This window comes from Platalea leucorodia, assembly GCF_965183815.1.
Source record: "Platalea leucorodia genome assembly, chromosome: 5".
Lineage (NCBI taxonomy): Eukaryota > Metazoa > Chordata > Aves > Pelecaniformes > Threskiornithidae > Platalea > Platalea leucorodia.
In genome coordinates, this window is record NC_138827.1 from 90955841 (window position 1) to 90969285 (window position 13445).

A 13445-nucleotide genomic window follows, 5' to 3' on the forward strand; every position below is an offset into this window, starting at 1 on the left:
TTTTTCACTGCATTTATTCACAAAGCTAAGAATTGCTGATGTCTTCCAGACTTACCTTTGGGAAATGACAAGTGGAGTGGAAGAAATACCCGCTGGGATCCTTAATAAAGAACACATCATCTTTGGCAATATTCAGGAGATATATGACTTTCATAACAAGTAGGTTTTCGTAACAGTTCTGTTAATGTTTACTAACGAAGGAAACCGAAGGCACGCGTATACCTGTACATCCATATCGTGTCTGCAGTGAACACCTACAGTAAAATGCACATAGGAGTGTGAAGTAATTGATCCAGATTTGCAAAATAATGTTTGATTTCTTGTTTTGTTTATTTCACAAAAATGAATTGCATCTTAGTTTAAACTTTGCCTTCAGCTGATTAACAAGGCTAAGGTCATATTATACCAATGCTTTGTAGTCCTTCACGTGCTTCCCATCTCACAGCACTGGATCTAGTCTGGAAGCTTGCCTGTCAAATGTATGATCTCTTGGAAAATACGAGGGGGAAAAAAGGAATGGTTGACATGAGCTGGGTTAATAAGTAGCTTTCCTGCCACTTTTTGGAGACTCACTGTATTTAATCTGTAACTAACAGTACTCCCTTTTATCAAGATAAGACTGTATCAGATCAGCTTAGAGGGCACTGTTTCCCTGCCATAATGTGAATGCAATAGCAGTTTTAAACTTAACATTTAGGGGTGCTGAATTTCAAAGTCTGTCTTAAAGTTACACGTCAAAACCAAAGCAGTTTGAAAAAGAAATTGGAAAATCCTTCCTTGTTGAAGCTCTGGGAGACTTTCAGTGCTTCAGCCAGATAAATGTGCCATCACATACACATAAATACGGTCGTCACATACACAAAAATATGGTTCAGCAGAGGCTGCCGTATGCATGCTTTTGTGCAAGCAGCCTCAAAGCATATCAGGATAGTAGATTCAAACTACATGTTACATTAGAAAGGCCTTTAAGTAATAGATAATACAGGTAAGTATTCTCCCATTTAAAACTATGCTAGGATCGCCCAATCGCCTTCCCACTTCACCTCTCTCTGTGGTGCTATGTCTTCTTTTTATTGACCCTGACTGATGCCATCTGATTACTCTCCTTTTTGGCTTTCACTTGCTCCCAGCTAACACCCCTTTAACCCTCAGTCATGCCCCTCAGCTCCCTGCTGCTGTCATTTGTCCTTTGTCCAACCCATCTTCCTCCAGCCTGCTGCTTCTGCATAATCCTTTTCCCACTAAAACTTCTAGCAATGCTAAAATAAATTGCTCCCCCCCCGCCCCTTGCCTCCACCAGCATCCTTCACAATCTTCTCCTTTGGCTGGTGATGTTAAGGCAACCCCCAGCCTGATTCAGGGCTGGGGAAACAGCACATTCAGTTGCTTCTCCTTCTGCAACTTATGTTCCACATTCCTCTTTCCACCCAGGCATTGTTGAAGGCTCTATCTGCAAACAGAGATGTCACTCATAGTACAAGATGTTGGGAGAGAGCTGATTACAAAATCCGTATTTTGGGAATTTACTACTTACTTATGAAGCATCAAGCTTGTTTAAATTGTTGCGCTTTGCCCAGTGTGCTGTGTTTGGTGATAGGAAGCTGGCAGCTTTGGGCTTTGCTTTTTGCTCTTCCTCTGAACTGCTGCACAGGATCTTTTTGAAGATTCATGATCTGGTTCTTGAATATCACTTTGCAGTCCTGAATACACTGACCCCTACTAGGGGTTGCTACCTCTTCCTTTCTAGTTGAGTCAGGCATGACTGTTCTAAAACCAAAGCATACCTTGGCAAGGACACACTTTTTCCACTGGCAGGACACTTGATTAGCCTCGTAATCAAGATACAAGTATTGATCATTAGCACTGATTAACTCATTGGTCATTCTGCTTCTCCTGGGTATTTGACTGTAACTAATTACATCGGTGTCTTCTTTTTTCAGCATTTTTCTGAAAGAACTAGAGAAATACGAACAACTGCCTGAGGATGTGGGCCACTGCTTTGTCACCTGGGTAATGAGGCTTCTTCTTTTCATTATTATTCAAATTAATTCTTCCAGCACAGACAGAAACAAACTGCGAATTGGTGCAAGGGTTACGTCCTTAGTGATAAGTGAGATTAGGAGCTAATCTGGAACTACGACTTCTTTGTCCTTCATCTTTCCCAGGGTGAAAGGTTCCTTCCCTTAGCTCTTCTCCTGAGAAGTGGTGCAAAGGCTTTCCAGAGCCTCTCTCCCTGTCCTGCACTGACCAGCACAGCTTTTACCTCTGCTGGTTCCTGTTTAACAGGACTTTGTCAAACCAAACCTGTATTTAGGGGTGACATTCATCTCTTTGTGAAGGGCACGGGAGGACAGATATTTAAAATCTTAATATACTCTCCTTAGAGAATTTTAGTCATGCCATGAGACCTCTACAAAGCCACGAACAATATATTTTATCAACATTTTTCTTCAGAAGTTAGTGTCAAATTGCTGAGCCACTGGGCGTCTCATCCCAGTGTCAGGACAATTTCCAAGAGGACTTTGAAAACTTGATGGTAAGAGTCTTCATGGGCGTAGGAGGCTCCAGGAATTGGCTACAGTAATTTATCTGTATGAAAATGCTTCTCTTTTCAAAATATTTACCACACAAGTCAGCCATCATAATGTTTTCTCTGATGGTTTTATTCATATTTTAAAGCTGGGAATTAGTCATTATGGAACATTTTCACTTACCAAAAATATGAGCAAGTTTGGATGATTTCAAATGGGCTCTTAATTTAAAAACATGACACAAATATTGATGAAATGGATTCAGAAATATTATTTACAAAGAAGAGCTTACATATTTATGAAAGAGAGACACATTTACATATCGTTCTGTGCAAAATCTTCATGGTACTTTTAAGATACTACCATATCATCTCAGCAATAGTACACGTCCAGAGCTGTGTGTATGTTTACAGACATACACGCAAAGCTGCTTGCCCAGTTGCAGGGTCCTGTTATTTAGATACCTGGTATAAAAAATGCAACAGTAATAAAAGGAGGCCATCCTCCTTTTCTGTTTGCCTGCCTCTCCCTGAGACCAGAGTTCAGTAATACAAAACTGCTCTAAGGCAGGAGTGCACAGATGCTTTTAATTTCCTCTTAAAAATAAATAAATTAGGAAATGAAATGCAAAACACTCCTAGCACAACATAAAGTATGAGCCATTAAAGTCTGAACCAAGGTAGGAAAGGCAAGTTTGGGCCAGGCGTCACAAATCTGAGCCAGTCTCAAGTCAAGAATGTTGGCTTGAGCCAGTTTAAGCTAGGTGAGTCTTTTGCCTAGAGTTTCTACACTGGCTTTATCTGCAAATAGGTGATAAAGCCAATATTTCATGACTGGGTTTTGAGACCTGCAGACTTTTGGATACAAGCTGTGTAACATCGTTAGAGCTCTTAGAAATTATTTTATAGCTGGATTAAAGCTTTAGGCCTTCCCTCTATGACACTTGTTAAAGAAAGCCTCCCATAGCTGTTACACGGTGCACCTCATTCCCCTAAGAATTGCTGAGGTAAGTTATGAACTGTCTATAAGTCTTCTGTTCTTAATTTGCAATTCCTATGTTGCTTTGAGAGGTGGGATTTTATCACCTGTATTTATCCTGGTGAGCTTTAATGAAAGACTATGCGAACAGAGAAATAGCTTATCTTGCTTTTCCCATTATGTTTGTTTTCACAGGCAGATAAATTTCAGATGTATGTCACCTACTGCAAAAACAAGCCTGACTCCAGCCAGCTCATCCTGGAACATGCAGGGACTTTCTTTGATGTAAGCAGCCATTGCCATTTTCCTTCAGCATGCATAGTGTAGCTGAAGCACCTCCTCTTTACGTCTGAGCAACGGGTTCCTTTTTAAACATTGTCATTTGGGTTTTTCAGTCCACTGCAGATATCAGATGCTGTGAAAACTAATAGGCTGTGGTGTGATATGTGATCTTCATCAGTGCGGCAAGTCATTTTTAATGGAGACATGCATTCTTATGGGAACCTTTGTGCATTTTTCAGACTCAGTCCTTTCTAAAGATCTGGTTTAGATGTACTCGCTATTTCTGGGTTTCGTGGTAAAATGAAAAGCAGATCCCGTTATATTTTATGACCTGAAATCCCTAAGTCCAAAACAAGATCCTGTCCTCCTGTTCTGCAAATTTTACCCACCCTATGAAACATTTGCTTCATCATGCTAGTCAGGGACTCCGGTTAACTGCAATTAGACTATTTCCCTTACAAGCACTACACTTGGTGATAAACATTTGCAGGCTCCAAACCCAGTTTTGTAGGCTGAAAAAAAATCTTTAAAGTTTTTGAGTACTTCTAAACTAAGCTTTCCCTCTGATTTTGGGAACCTCATCTGTTTTGCCATGTTTGTCTGCTGGCTTATAGCTTTAATTAGTTGCTTTTCTGAGAAAATGCTAAGAACTCTTTTCCAAAGCATTGAAAATCTGTTTACAAATGTAACCACTCAGCAGGATCCAACCTGCCTGACATGAATCAGCTCCTCTGGGTTTCGTATGTGCCAATGGTTATAGCATTTCAATTAAACTCAACACTGAAAGATCTCACGTGAGCCAGAAGTGATGAGCACCTTTTTCTTTTGCCTTGTTTTCTGCCTTGTTACCAGATGGTCGAAAAGTAAAATTGAACTGAAAGGGATTTTCCAGGAGGTGGCGCTTGAGGCTGTTGAATGGTTTGTGCTGGTTGGTGTCTCCTGAAGGATTTGAGCCTTAGGTGTCTGTCAGTGGTGTTCGCACAGGTTAAAAGCGTTTCCTCTGCTAAGCTTTGCCACTCCAGCTCTGTATGTGGGCTAGAAACCTGCCCGATGCTGCTTAATAGATAATATTCATGTGTCAGCATCTGTTGTTTTGCAAGGGGAGATGTTTTCCTTCCATTGGTGGGAATTGTGCTGGGCTACCCAGTGCTGCCTGTGCAAAAAGAGAAAGCTGGCTATCCCCCCAGTAAAATCCTCTAGGAGTCACTCAATCTGACTAAGATAGTGTGAAGTACCTGTAGATCCTTGATCTTGGAGTGGCAGTGGTTAAGTGGCAGGACAGTCTAGCCCAAGGAATATGGAGGAAATGGCTGGTTCTTTTCTTCCAGGAAGAACCTGGAATTTCCCAAAACACCCTGATGATGAGAGTGAGTTATCTAGAATAACACTTCTTAGTAAGAAGCCTGCTTGAAGATCACAAGTGCACAACCCCTTAAATTGCATAAACTGCCATAGAAAGCCACCGTTGAGATGAAAAGAAGTAGTCCTAGTAGTCTGTCTGAATCCTTCAAGGCCATGGAAAATTTGCAGCTTCAGGGCTCATTGCAAGGGCTTCAGCTGGTGGAAATCAGCATATTATTGAGATGATAGAGTTGATTTTAGTGTCTTATTTAAGTGAGCTTTTGTCCTCGGGACAAAGACAGAGTTTGTTTTAATTGTCTATATGCTTCTGCTATTTTGAGTATTTTTTCCTTTAAATCCTGGAAAAGATCAGTTGTTGTATTCAAGAAGCCACAGGGCACTTTTAATTTGCATGACCAGCATTTACAGTGTGGAAGACGGTAAAACTCATTGACTTTGGTAGAGTTGCAGAGCATAGTGTTTCTGCATGGATGGTGGTTCTTGGACAGTTTATCCTCTGAGCTAGAGTGTCCCTTAGGAAATAGGCAGAGGCACAAGCAGGGTCTCAGTTTCTCTTTAGTAATAATTTTTCTGAAATTGCTCACCAAAGATTTGTGTCATGCGTTACAAAACCTAAATGTTTCATGAGGTTTTTAGTGCTGAATCAGTTTACTCAGGAAGCCATCGGTGTGTACACCCAGTTCAGGATGCAGTTTTTCCTCCTGCTAAACAACTGTACACAATTAGATGACTTAATTTGTGAATCTCTTTAGACATTTGTTACAAAATCTGGGCACTTCAGCACTGCTTCATGGTAAATTCAGCAGTTCTTATGGTGTGAAATTGTATTTAAGTATTTCTGTCTCCATGTTGTCCATGGAGGGTCCTGTGAGGGTCCTGTGCTGCCCTATACAGAGGATATTTTTGGTGATTTTCTGGGATTCTGTCATTGCATGTAAGACTACATGTTGATCCTGTTCTGCAGCTCATCTGGTTTGCAACACACAACTGCCAGCACATGGTGCCTGTCAGATACCTTCATTTGTCCAGGCCCTTGGGACACTTTTCCACCCAGGGAATAACTAAAGTTGTGTCTAATGGTAAGCCATGGTGCACTGTAACGTGAACCAAGCTTGCTTTAAACAAGAAGCAAGGCAAAGTAGAGAGCACAGAACCCTGTGGCTAGCTTGCTTCTGAAACCTGCCAGCTGCTTCAAAGCTATCTCAGATGTCTCTCTGCTCCTTCTGAAAGGAGGTTGTAGCGAGGTGGGGGTCGGTCTCTTCTCCCTAGTAACGAGTGATAGAACGAGAGGAAACGGCCTCAAGCTGCACCAGGGGAGGTTTAGGTTGGATATTAGGAAAAACTTCTTCACCGAGAGGGTGGTCAGGCATTGGAACAGGCTGCCCAGGGAAGTGGTTGAGTCTCCATCCCTGGAGGTATTTAAAGAACGGATAGATACAGTGCTTGAAGACGTGGTATAGATGGACTTGGCAGTGATAGGTTGACGGTTGGACTCGATGATCTTAAGGGTCTTTTCCAACCTTGACAATTCTATGATTCTATGATTCGTGTTACTTAGAGGTTTGTGAGAAATGTCTGCACTCCTGTGCTCTACCCTGCACAGACCTCTCTGATTTCCACCTCCACCCACATTAAGTTCAGACCTCTCCAGTTGTTACAAAGCCAACCCAGGACACACTCCAGCAGGTTGCCACCTTACTCCAACACTTCAGGGACCAGAGGGAGGAGCTGCAGGGAGGAGGTCCTTTTCCAGCAGTGTGTTTGTTTGGTTGTCATGTAGCCGTGTGATTGCTTCCCTGCTGCAGGTTCCTGTGCAGTAGGGACAGCCGTCGCTCTACTAACCCACTCTGTCTCCGCACAGTCTGACCAGGGAGCATCCTGCCAGAGCAAGGAATGCCTGAAGGGAAGGCATCTTGCTGGGAGCATGCCCTGGTATTCAGAGAGCTGGGAGGAAGGAATAGCGCTAAATTCATTACTTGGATCCTACAAAAACAAGTGTACTTAGCCAGCTCCAGGAAGTTCACAGACATGGCCGAGGTCTTGCTGGCTCCTGCACTTACTAATTGAGTCCCAGCCATGTGCTCTGCAGACACTGTCCCTGTTTGGAGCCAGCCATGACTCAGCTTCATGCAAACTCCATTAACCCCCACACAGAGCCCCTTCCCTTTTGGGTCTTGTTTATGGCACCAGAGATACTTTTTTCTAAAACAAACTTGCCTAGTACAAAAAAAAAAACCAAAACCGTTGGCACATTGTGTGAAAACTGGCTATTTTTGCATCCCAGCATAAAGATAAACACTGGAGGAAAAAAACCCAGTAACCTCCCTAGTACTCAGCAGAAAATCAGACTGTATACAGAAAGAAAATCTTTGTTCTTGGCAGCTCTTCCCCCTTCATCTTCTGTAACTTCTTCCCTTTAGAGCCTCAAATTTACCCTCCAGTCGCTGGGGATAAGTCCCATTCCCCCTCCCCATCTTCTCCCCTAGGAACCAAGGATTTCCTGATGGCCAGGAGCAAGGGAAGGCATGCCCAGGGCCTGGCAGAGACAAGGAATTCCAACCTGTTCTATTTCAGCAGAGAATCTGCCCCTGTAGGGCATGAGTTTGAAGTCTTTTAGATGGCTAAATATGTGCATTAGGGTCCTGTAGGATTTTCAGGAGCTCCTAACTCCCACTGGAACCAGTTGGAGGGAGGCAGGTGGGCCCTTTGCAGATCTCACCAGGTGCCTGTCTGCAGTATCTCCAGAAGTTCATGAGCGCATCGCACTGATCAGCACAGACATTTTGGTTGAGATTCAGGTGACAAACCAGAAGTATTCAGTGCTGTAAAAGGTATCATGAGAGTATCTCTCCTGTCCCCCAGCTGCTCCTCAGAATAGCATAGGTTTGTCAGCACTCTGTCAGACCTATTACTCCCATGTGGTTATTTCAGCTACCCCAGGGCTCTCAAATGGTACTAGATGCTTATGTTTAGACAGCTAAATTACGCCCTACGCATGCAATTTAATTTAATGTCACTCCATTTTAATTGAATGTTAAGAGTCTGCTTTCAGCCTTCATAGCTAGGAGAAACCAGTTGACATGACAGATAAGTCATATTTAAGTCGAAGTCTATGTAGTTTACTCAACATAGCCTTAGCTTGACTTGCATAGGGCCCCTGCAGTCTAAGTGGCCTTAGGGGCACTCTGCAGTTCATTGCCAGCCTCTCTGAAACCACAGTTATTTGTATGTGAGCTTAAAGAGAGTTAAAAAACTAAACAAAGAAATGCAGAGATCCAGAGCTAAAATTAGTTATGGGTAGTTCTATCTGGCAGGGGGTTAATAGTTTTCCATGACTGACTGCTGTTTTTATATCTCCTAGGAAATTCAGCAAAGACATGGTCTGGCCAACTCTATCTCTTCTTATTTAATCAAGCCTGTCCAGAGGATCACAAAATACCAACTCCTACTGAAGGTACATTAGTGAGCTGCCCAAATCAGCTCATGCAGAGCAGTTCCCAGGTGTGATGAGTTAACTTATTCTTAAGGGAGCTGCTTCATCACCTGTTCATGACCTGTAAGCAGCTACTGCTGAGCTGCTACTCCTACTTCCCAGGCCTGAGCATGGCAACGAAGTGTGAAATCGGGTGGCTGTTTTAAAGGAAAAATCTCCCAGAAAGAAAAAAACAAACAGTAAAAAACTGATCACCTGTTTCAACTGTGTTTTTTGGTGTCCCAGTGGACTTAACCCTAAAAAGCGAGAACTGGGAAAGGGAAATTGAAGGGATGACATAACTGTTTACTTTCCTTCTTGCTAAGTTTGTGACATATGATAATTTGATTAAAGGCTTCAATGACAGCAGTAATGAACTTTGGGAAATTTCACTGACTTTTGACTGAGATTCCTTCATTGGCGTTAGATTCTGTTTGGGAGCTGACACTTTTGCGTTTGAAAAACACAGAAAAGCTTCATATACAAAGCAAAGGACTTCCAAGTGAAACACTAACATTTCTCATTAAAAAAAAAAAACAAACCACTTTTGTTGATTTGTTGTAAATTGGTTACAGATTTTTGCAGTGTTTTGTGAGTAGGTGAATTTTAGATCTAACTTAACCAGTCACTGTTCACTTCAAAACTAGTAAACCAGAGAAGAAAAAATACCTGGGGGATAAGGGAAGGGACAGATTCTGACTTTGAAAAGCTAGGACCAGATATAATACTTGCATCTCTTTTAAGATTCCTGTGTATTTACCAAAGGCATGATATGCTGTACTAAGGAGATACTTGCTGAGTCCATTTAATGTGTTGACAAATCTGTGCTTTGTACCAGTCTAGTGAAACAACACACAGGTTTACCATCGTCTTGTTAGTGCTGTGGGACAGCGAGCCTGCACTGCACAAACCATCTGCTAATGGGAAGACTAAAACACCCCTTCAGTCATCACCCCTTTGGTCTCCTCCTCAGGCGAATCTTTCCTGAAGGGACCTCCCTGCCCTGGGCACAGCACATGGCCAGCCCTGCCTGCACTGCAGTACTCACCAGCACTGCTGGATCAGGCAGGGGTCCCTGCAACCCGGCTGGCACAGCTGGACTGACTGACATCTGCTGCATAGGCATAAGTCCCCAGAAATCTCCTGAGTGCACAGTCTCACTCGAGAGCACCTTGTTTTGTCATGCTTTATAGTCATTCCCATTTGATCCCCACTATCTGTGAGCATCCACAGTGGGTTTTGATGCAGTTCAGCTTTCTCCTGTCACTGTTAGCGAAGCAGTTGCATGTACCAAGTAACACAATCGGATATAAAGCCAGCATTTTGGTCAGAGTTTGTTTATAGGTGTTCTGCATTGCTTCTTAGGAACTGCTAACCTGCTGCGAGGAGGGCAAAGGAGAACTCAAAGATGGTCTGGAAGTGATGCTCAGCGTCCCAAAGAAGGCCAATGACGCAATGCACGTCAGCATGCTGGAAGGTAGCAGATGGGCAGGTGGTTGGGGCAGGGGAGGGACCCACCGATAAACGAAGCCTTCTTGTAACTTGTGTAGAAAGTTAGTACAGGTTGACTGTAGCAATACTGTTGACTGATCATAATTTTCAGGTACTTCCTAGCTGTTTTTTGATATTTCTCCAAAAGTCTGGGAAGAATAAAGCTGGCGAGGAATTTGGGGGGTTTTATTTATTTGTATCTTGTGTGTGTGTATATGTATTGATATGTGTGTATATACACGTGTGTGTATACTTATACAATGTGTATGTATATTTGGTTAAAACATTGTTATTTAACGAAACAAACAAACAAAAACCCTGAAACAGTATCAGTTTAGCTGCTGGCAGCCATAACGATTATTGGATGAAAACATTTCTAAATACTGTCTCAATATTTCAAAAGAAAAAGTTCTGGTTTTCTGAGTCAAAAGAGCTTGTGTTTCAAAATGTTAGTATAATTATCCCAAAGATTAAAAAAAAAAAAGAAAAAAATATTATTAAAAAGGATTTCAAAATTACAGAAAAAAAATATTTTGATTGCCCCAAAGTTAAGTCTTTTATTGGCTTTTTGATGTGTGGAGTATTTCTAAAATTAAAAAATATTATTCTGGACAAAGATGCTTTATTGTCTCTCAAACATTTTCTTGGCCTGGGAAAATCATTTCCAGCCTGGTTTGAATCAGAACCAGGAAACAAGAAGAGCACTAAAACAGGCAAGAAAAGGGAAACGGTGCCAGTAGCTAAGCAGCACATTAAGACCAGGTGATTAAAACTGCAGGGGGGGCAAACTGACCCAGCATAGGTAGAAGCACTATAAAGATGGTTTTAACTGCGGTGTCTGGTGAAAACCAAGGTTTCCCAAGATAACGCCTGGATAATCTGTCCCGATGAGATGACTAGCACCATGCAATAATAAAGAAGCAGGAATGACTTTGTTAGGGTAGACAAGCACTTGGACAGTTGTCTTCTGAATAAAACATTATTCCTGAATATTTGAAGCAGGGACCAAAGCTGCTTGCTGCTCTCCTGGGGCTATCTGGCATAAGCAACAGCAGGCTGTGCTGGTGGAGGAGCAGTCCCCAGCTCTGGAGAGAAATGCGACCCACAAGCTGCTGAGACAACAGCTTGGAGGGCACTTCGCACTAGGGACTCCCTTTTCCCTCAAGTCTCCCAGTTATGTGGAGGGAGTCCTGTGATCCTCAGCCATGTGAAGGTTTTTGCCATGCAGCTTGGAAGATGAGAAACTCCTCCCGAAAAGCTTGTTTCAGACACCATACCAATTTGCTCTCGTTGATGTAGCTCCCCCGTGCCACTCCTGTGGACTCATAGGCCCTTGAAGGTTGGATTAGCATGCTTGAAAGCACCATGGGATGATGGGGCGCTTCCAGCTACGACACGTTATGTTTCTCTGAATTTGCGTTGACATGCATAAGATTCCTTGCATTGCAGTTCTGTGTACAGTAACCACCACTGAAACCTGTATAATATTTAAGTAAATACTACACTGCACTTTAGCAGCAGTCTCATTTAGCACATATGACGTATTTTCCTCTGGTGAAATAATTATATCATTGCATAGATGCCCATTAATATCCTTTCAGAATATGCATAAAAAAAAGAGAAAGACCTTTTTATTTCAAGTCCTTACCTCTCTGGTGTTTCTGGGCATTACCGGTCCCAAGAACAAATACAAGCCAATGTATTTTGTGGTTTTAGGGTTTGATGAGAACCTGGATGTCCAGGGAGAGCTGATTCTTCAGGATTCCTTCCAAGTGTGGGATCCCAAGTCTCTCATTCGGAAAGGCCGTGAGAGGCATTTGTTTCTCTTTGAAATCTCTTTGGTGTTTAGCAAAGAGATCAAAGATTCTTCAGGACACACAAAATATGTTTACAAGAACAAGTTACTGGTAGGTGTGGCTGCAAAGAAAATATTCTGCGTTTTGTGTTTCTTGTAGGTAGAGGTGGAGTTTTGGGGGATGGCTCACATGTCCCCGTGCTGGGTTGGGGATACTCAGGCCACCTGGAAAGGCTGGCTCTGGGCCCAGCGGGGCTCACCTGGAAGCCAAGCTCGCAGTGAGCCTGGAGAGGTTTAAGGCAGTGAGATGTGAAGGGTGGATGGGAAATGCAAGGAGGATTACTGAAGCCATTCACTTCCTTGCCATACCCTGGCGGTTTTCTGTTTCTTTTATCTGTGTGTAGCAAAGCAAAGACCTCACTCCCCTATCCATCCCTGCCTCCCCACTCCTCCCTACAAATGTAAAGTTTTCTGGACTCATGAGGCTTCCTATACATGAAATCTCTCATCATCTCTCCCCCACACTAGACCTCAGAACTGGGAGTGACTGAACATGTTGAAGGAGATCCCTGTAAATTTGCTTTGTGGTCTGGACGAACACCATCCTCAGACAATAAAACAGTGCTGAAAGTAAGTCTTCTCTGCTTGTTTTCTTTACCTTTAGAGCTGCTAGTTGAGGCCTTGGGAGCACTAAATGAAAGGTCAGTTTCTTCCCTCCTCGTATTCGCATGGCTTCCATGTCTGTCAGCAGGGTCATGCCTGCATCAGGAGCAATTCAGCTCTGAGGCCTCAGTATGAATCAGGGCAGTGCCGTTGTGCAGCCTTGCTGAAATTGCATCTCCTCTTGCAGCCTGGGTTGAGCAGCTGCACACTGACACAGGGCACATCTTGGGGTGTTTGGCTGGGAGGTGTAATTCTCTTAGTCCTTTGCCACTGGGCTTATTGACAATCAACCTATTCCTCAAACCTCCAGAGCTGACAGCCATTTCTGTCAAGTGAATTTCTAATGAAGAATTCATGTTATAGTTATTTTGTCTGAGAAAATCCCAGCTGTGCACTGATAACCTATTTCCCCTCCACAGAGCATGCTGTATTGCTAGCATTAAATATATTTATCCAGAGCTTAGCTGCTTTACTGTTGCTTGCCAAGCAGGTCTGGTAAAAATACCTTAGTTCTCCTGGGGTTACCAGGTACTCCAGCAGCTAAATCAATGCAGCAGAGAGGAGAAACAGTTAATTGTGCATTTTCATCAGCCAACCACGATTCTTCTACATAGGAGGTGACATGCTGGGAATGTGATAAAGTGTCTGTCTTTCTGCCTTGTGGAACTTTAGGCATCCAGTATTGAAACAAAACAGGAATGGATCAAAAATATCCGGGAAGTCATTCAAGAAAGGATTATCCATCTGAAAGGAGCTTTGAAAGAGCCAATTCAGCTCCCCAAGACACCAGCAAAGCAGCGAAACAACAGTAGAAGGTAACCTCAGTCATTCCATACAACGTGAAATCACTAGCATTTTCTCGACCAACAGC

General features: G+C 42.9%; 1 protein-coding gene across 1 annotated transcript in view; it reads left to right on the top strand.

Moving 5' to 3' along the window:
* KALRN (kalirin RhoGEF kinase) overlaps window positions 1-13445 on the top strand; it is a gene marked incomplete at its 5' end in the record, with an annotated part of 528347 nt that overhangs the window by 373078 nt on the left and 141824 nt on the right. The window contains 8 exons of the mRNA XM_082311480.1: window positions 50-159; window positions 1941-2010; window positions 3705-3794; window positions 8515-8607; window positions 9991-10102; window positions 11833-12023; window positions 12440-12541; window positions 13247-13389. Of these exons, the coding sequence (XP_082167606.1) occupies window positions 50-159; window positions 1941-2010; window positions 3705-3794; window positions 8515-8607; window positions 9991-10102; window positions 11833-12023; window positions 12440-12541; window positions 13247-13389 (911 nt within the window). The remainder of the gene's footprint in view (window positions 1-49; window positions 160-1940; window positions 2011-3704; window positions 3795-8514; window positions 8608-9990; window positions 10103-11832; window positions 12024-12439; window positions 12542-13246; window positions 13390-13445) is intronic.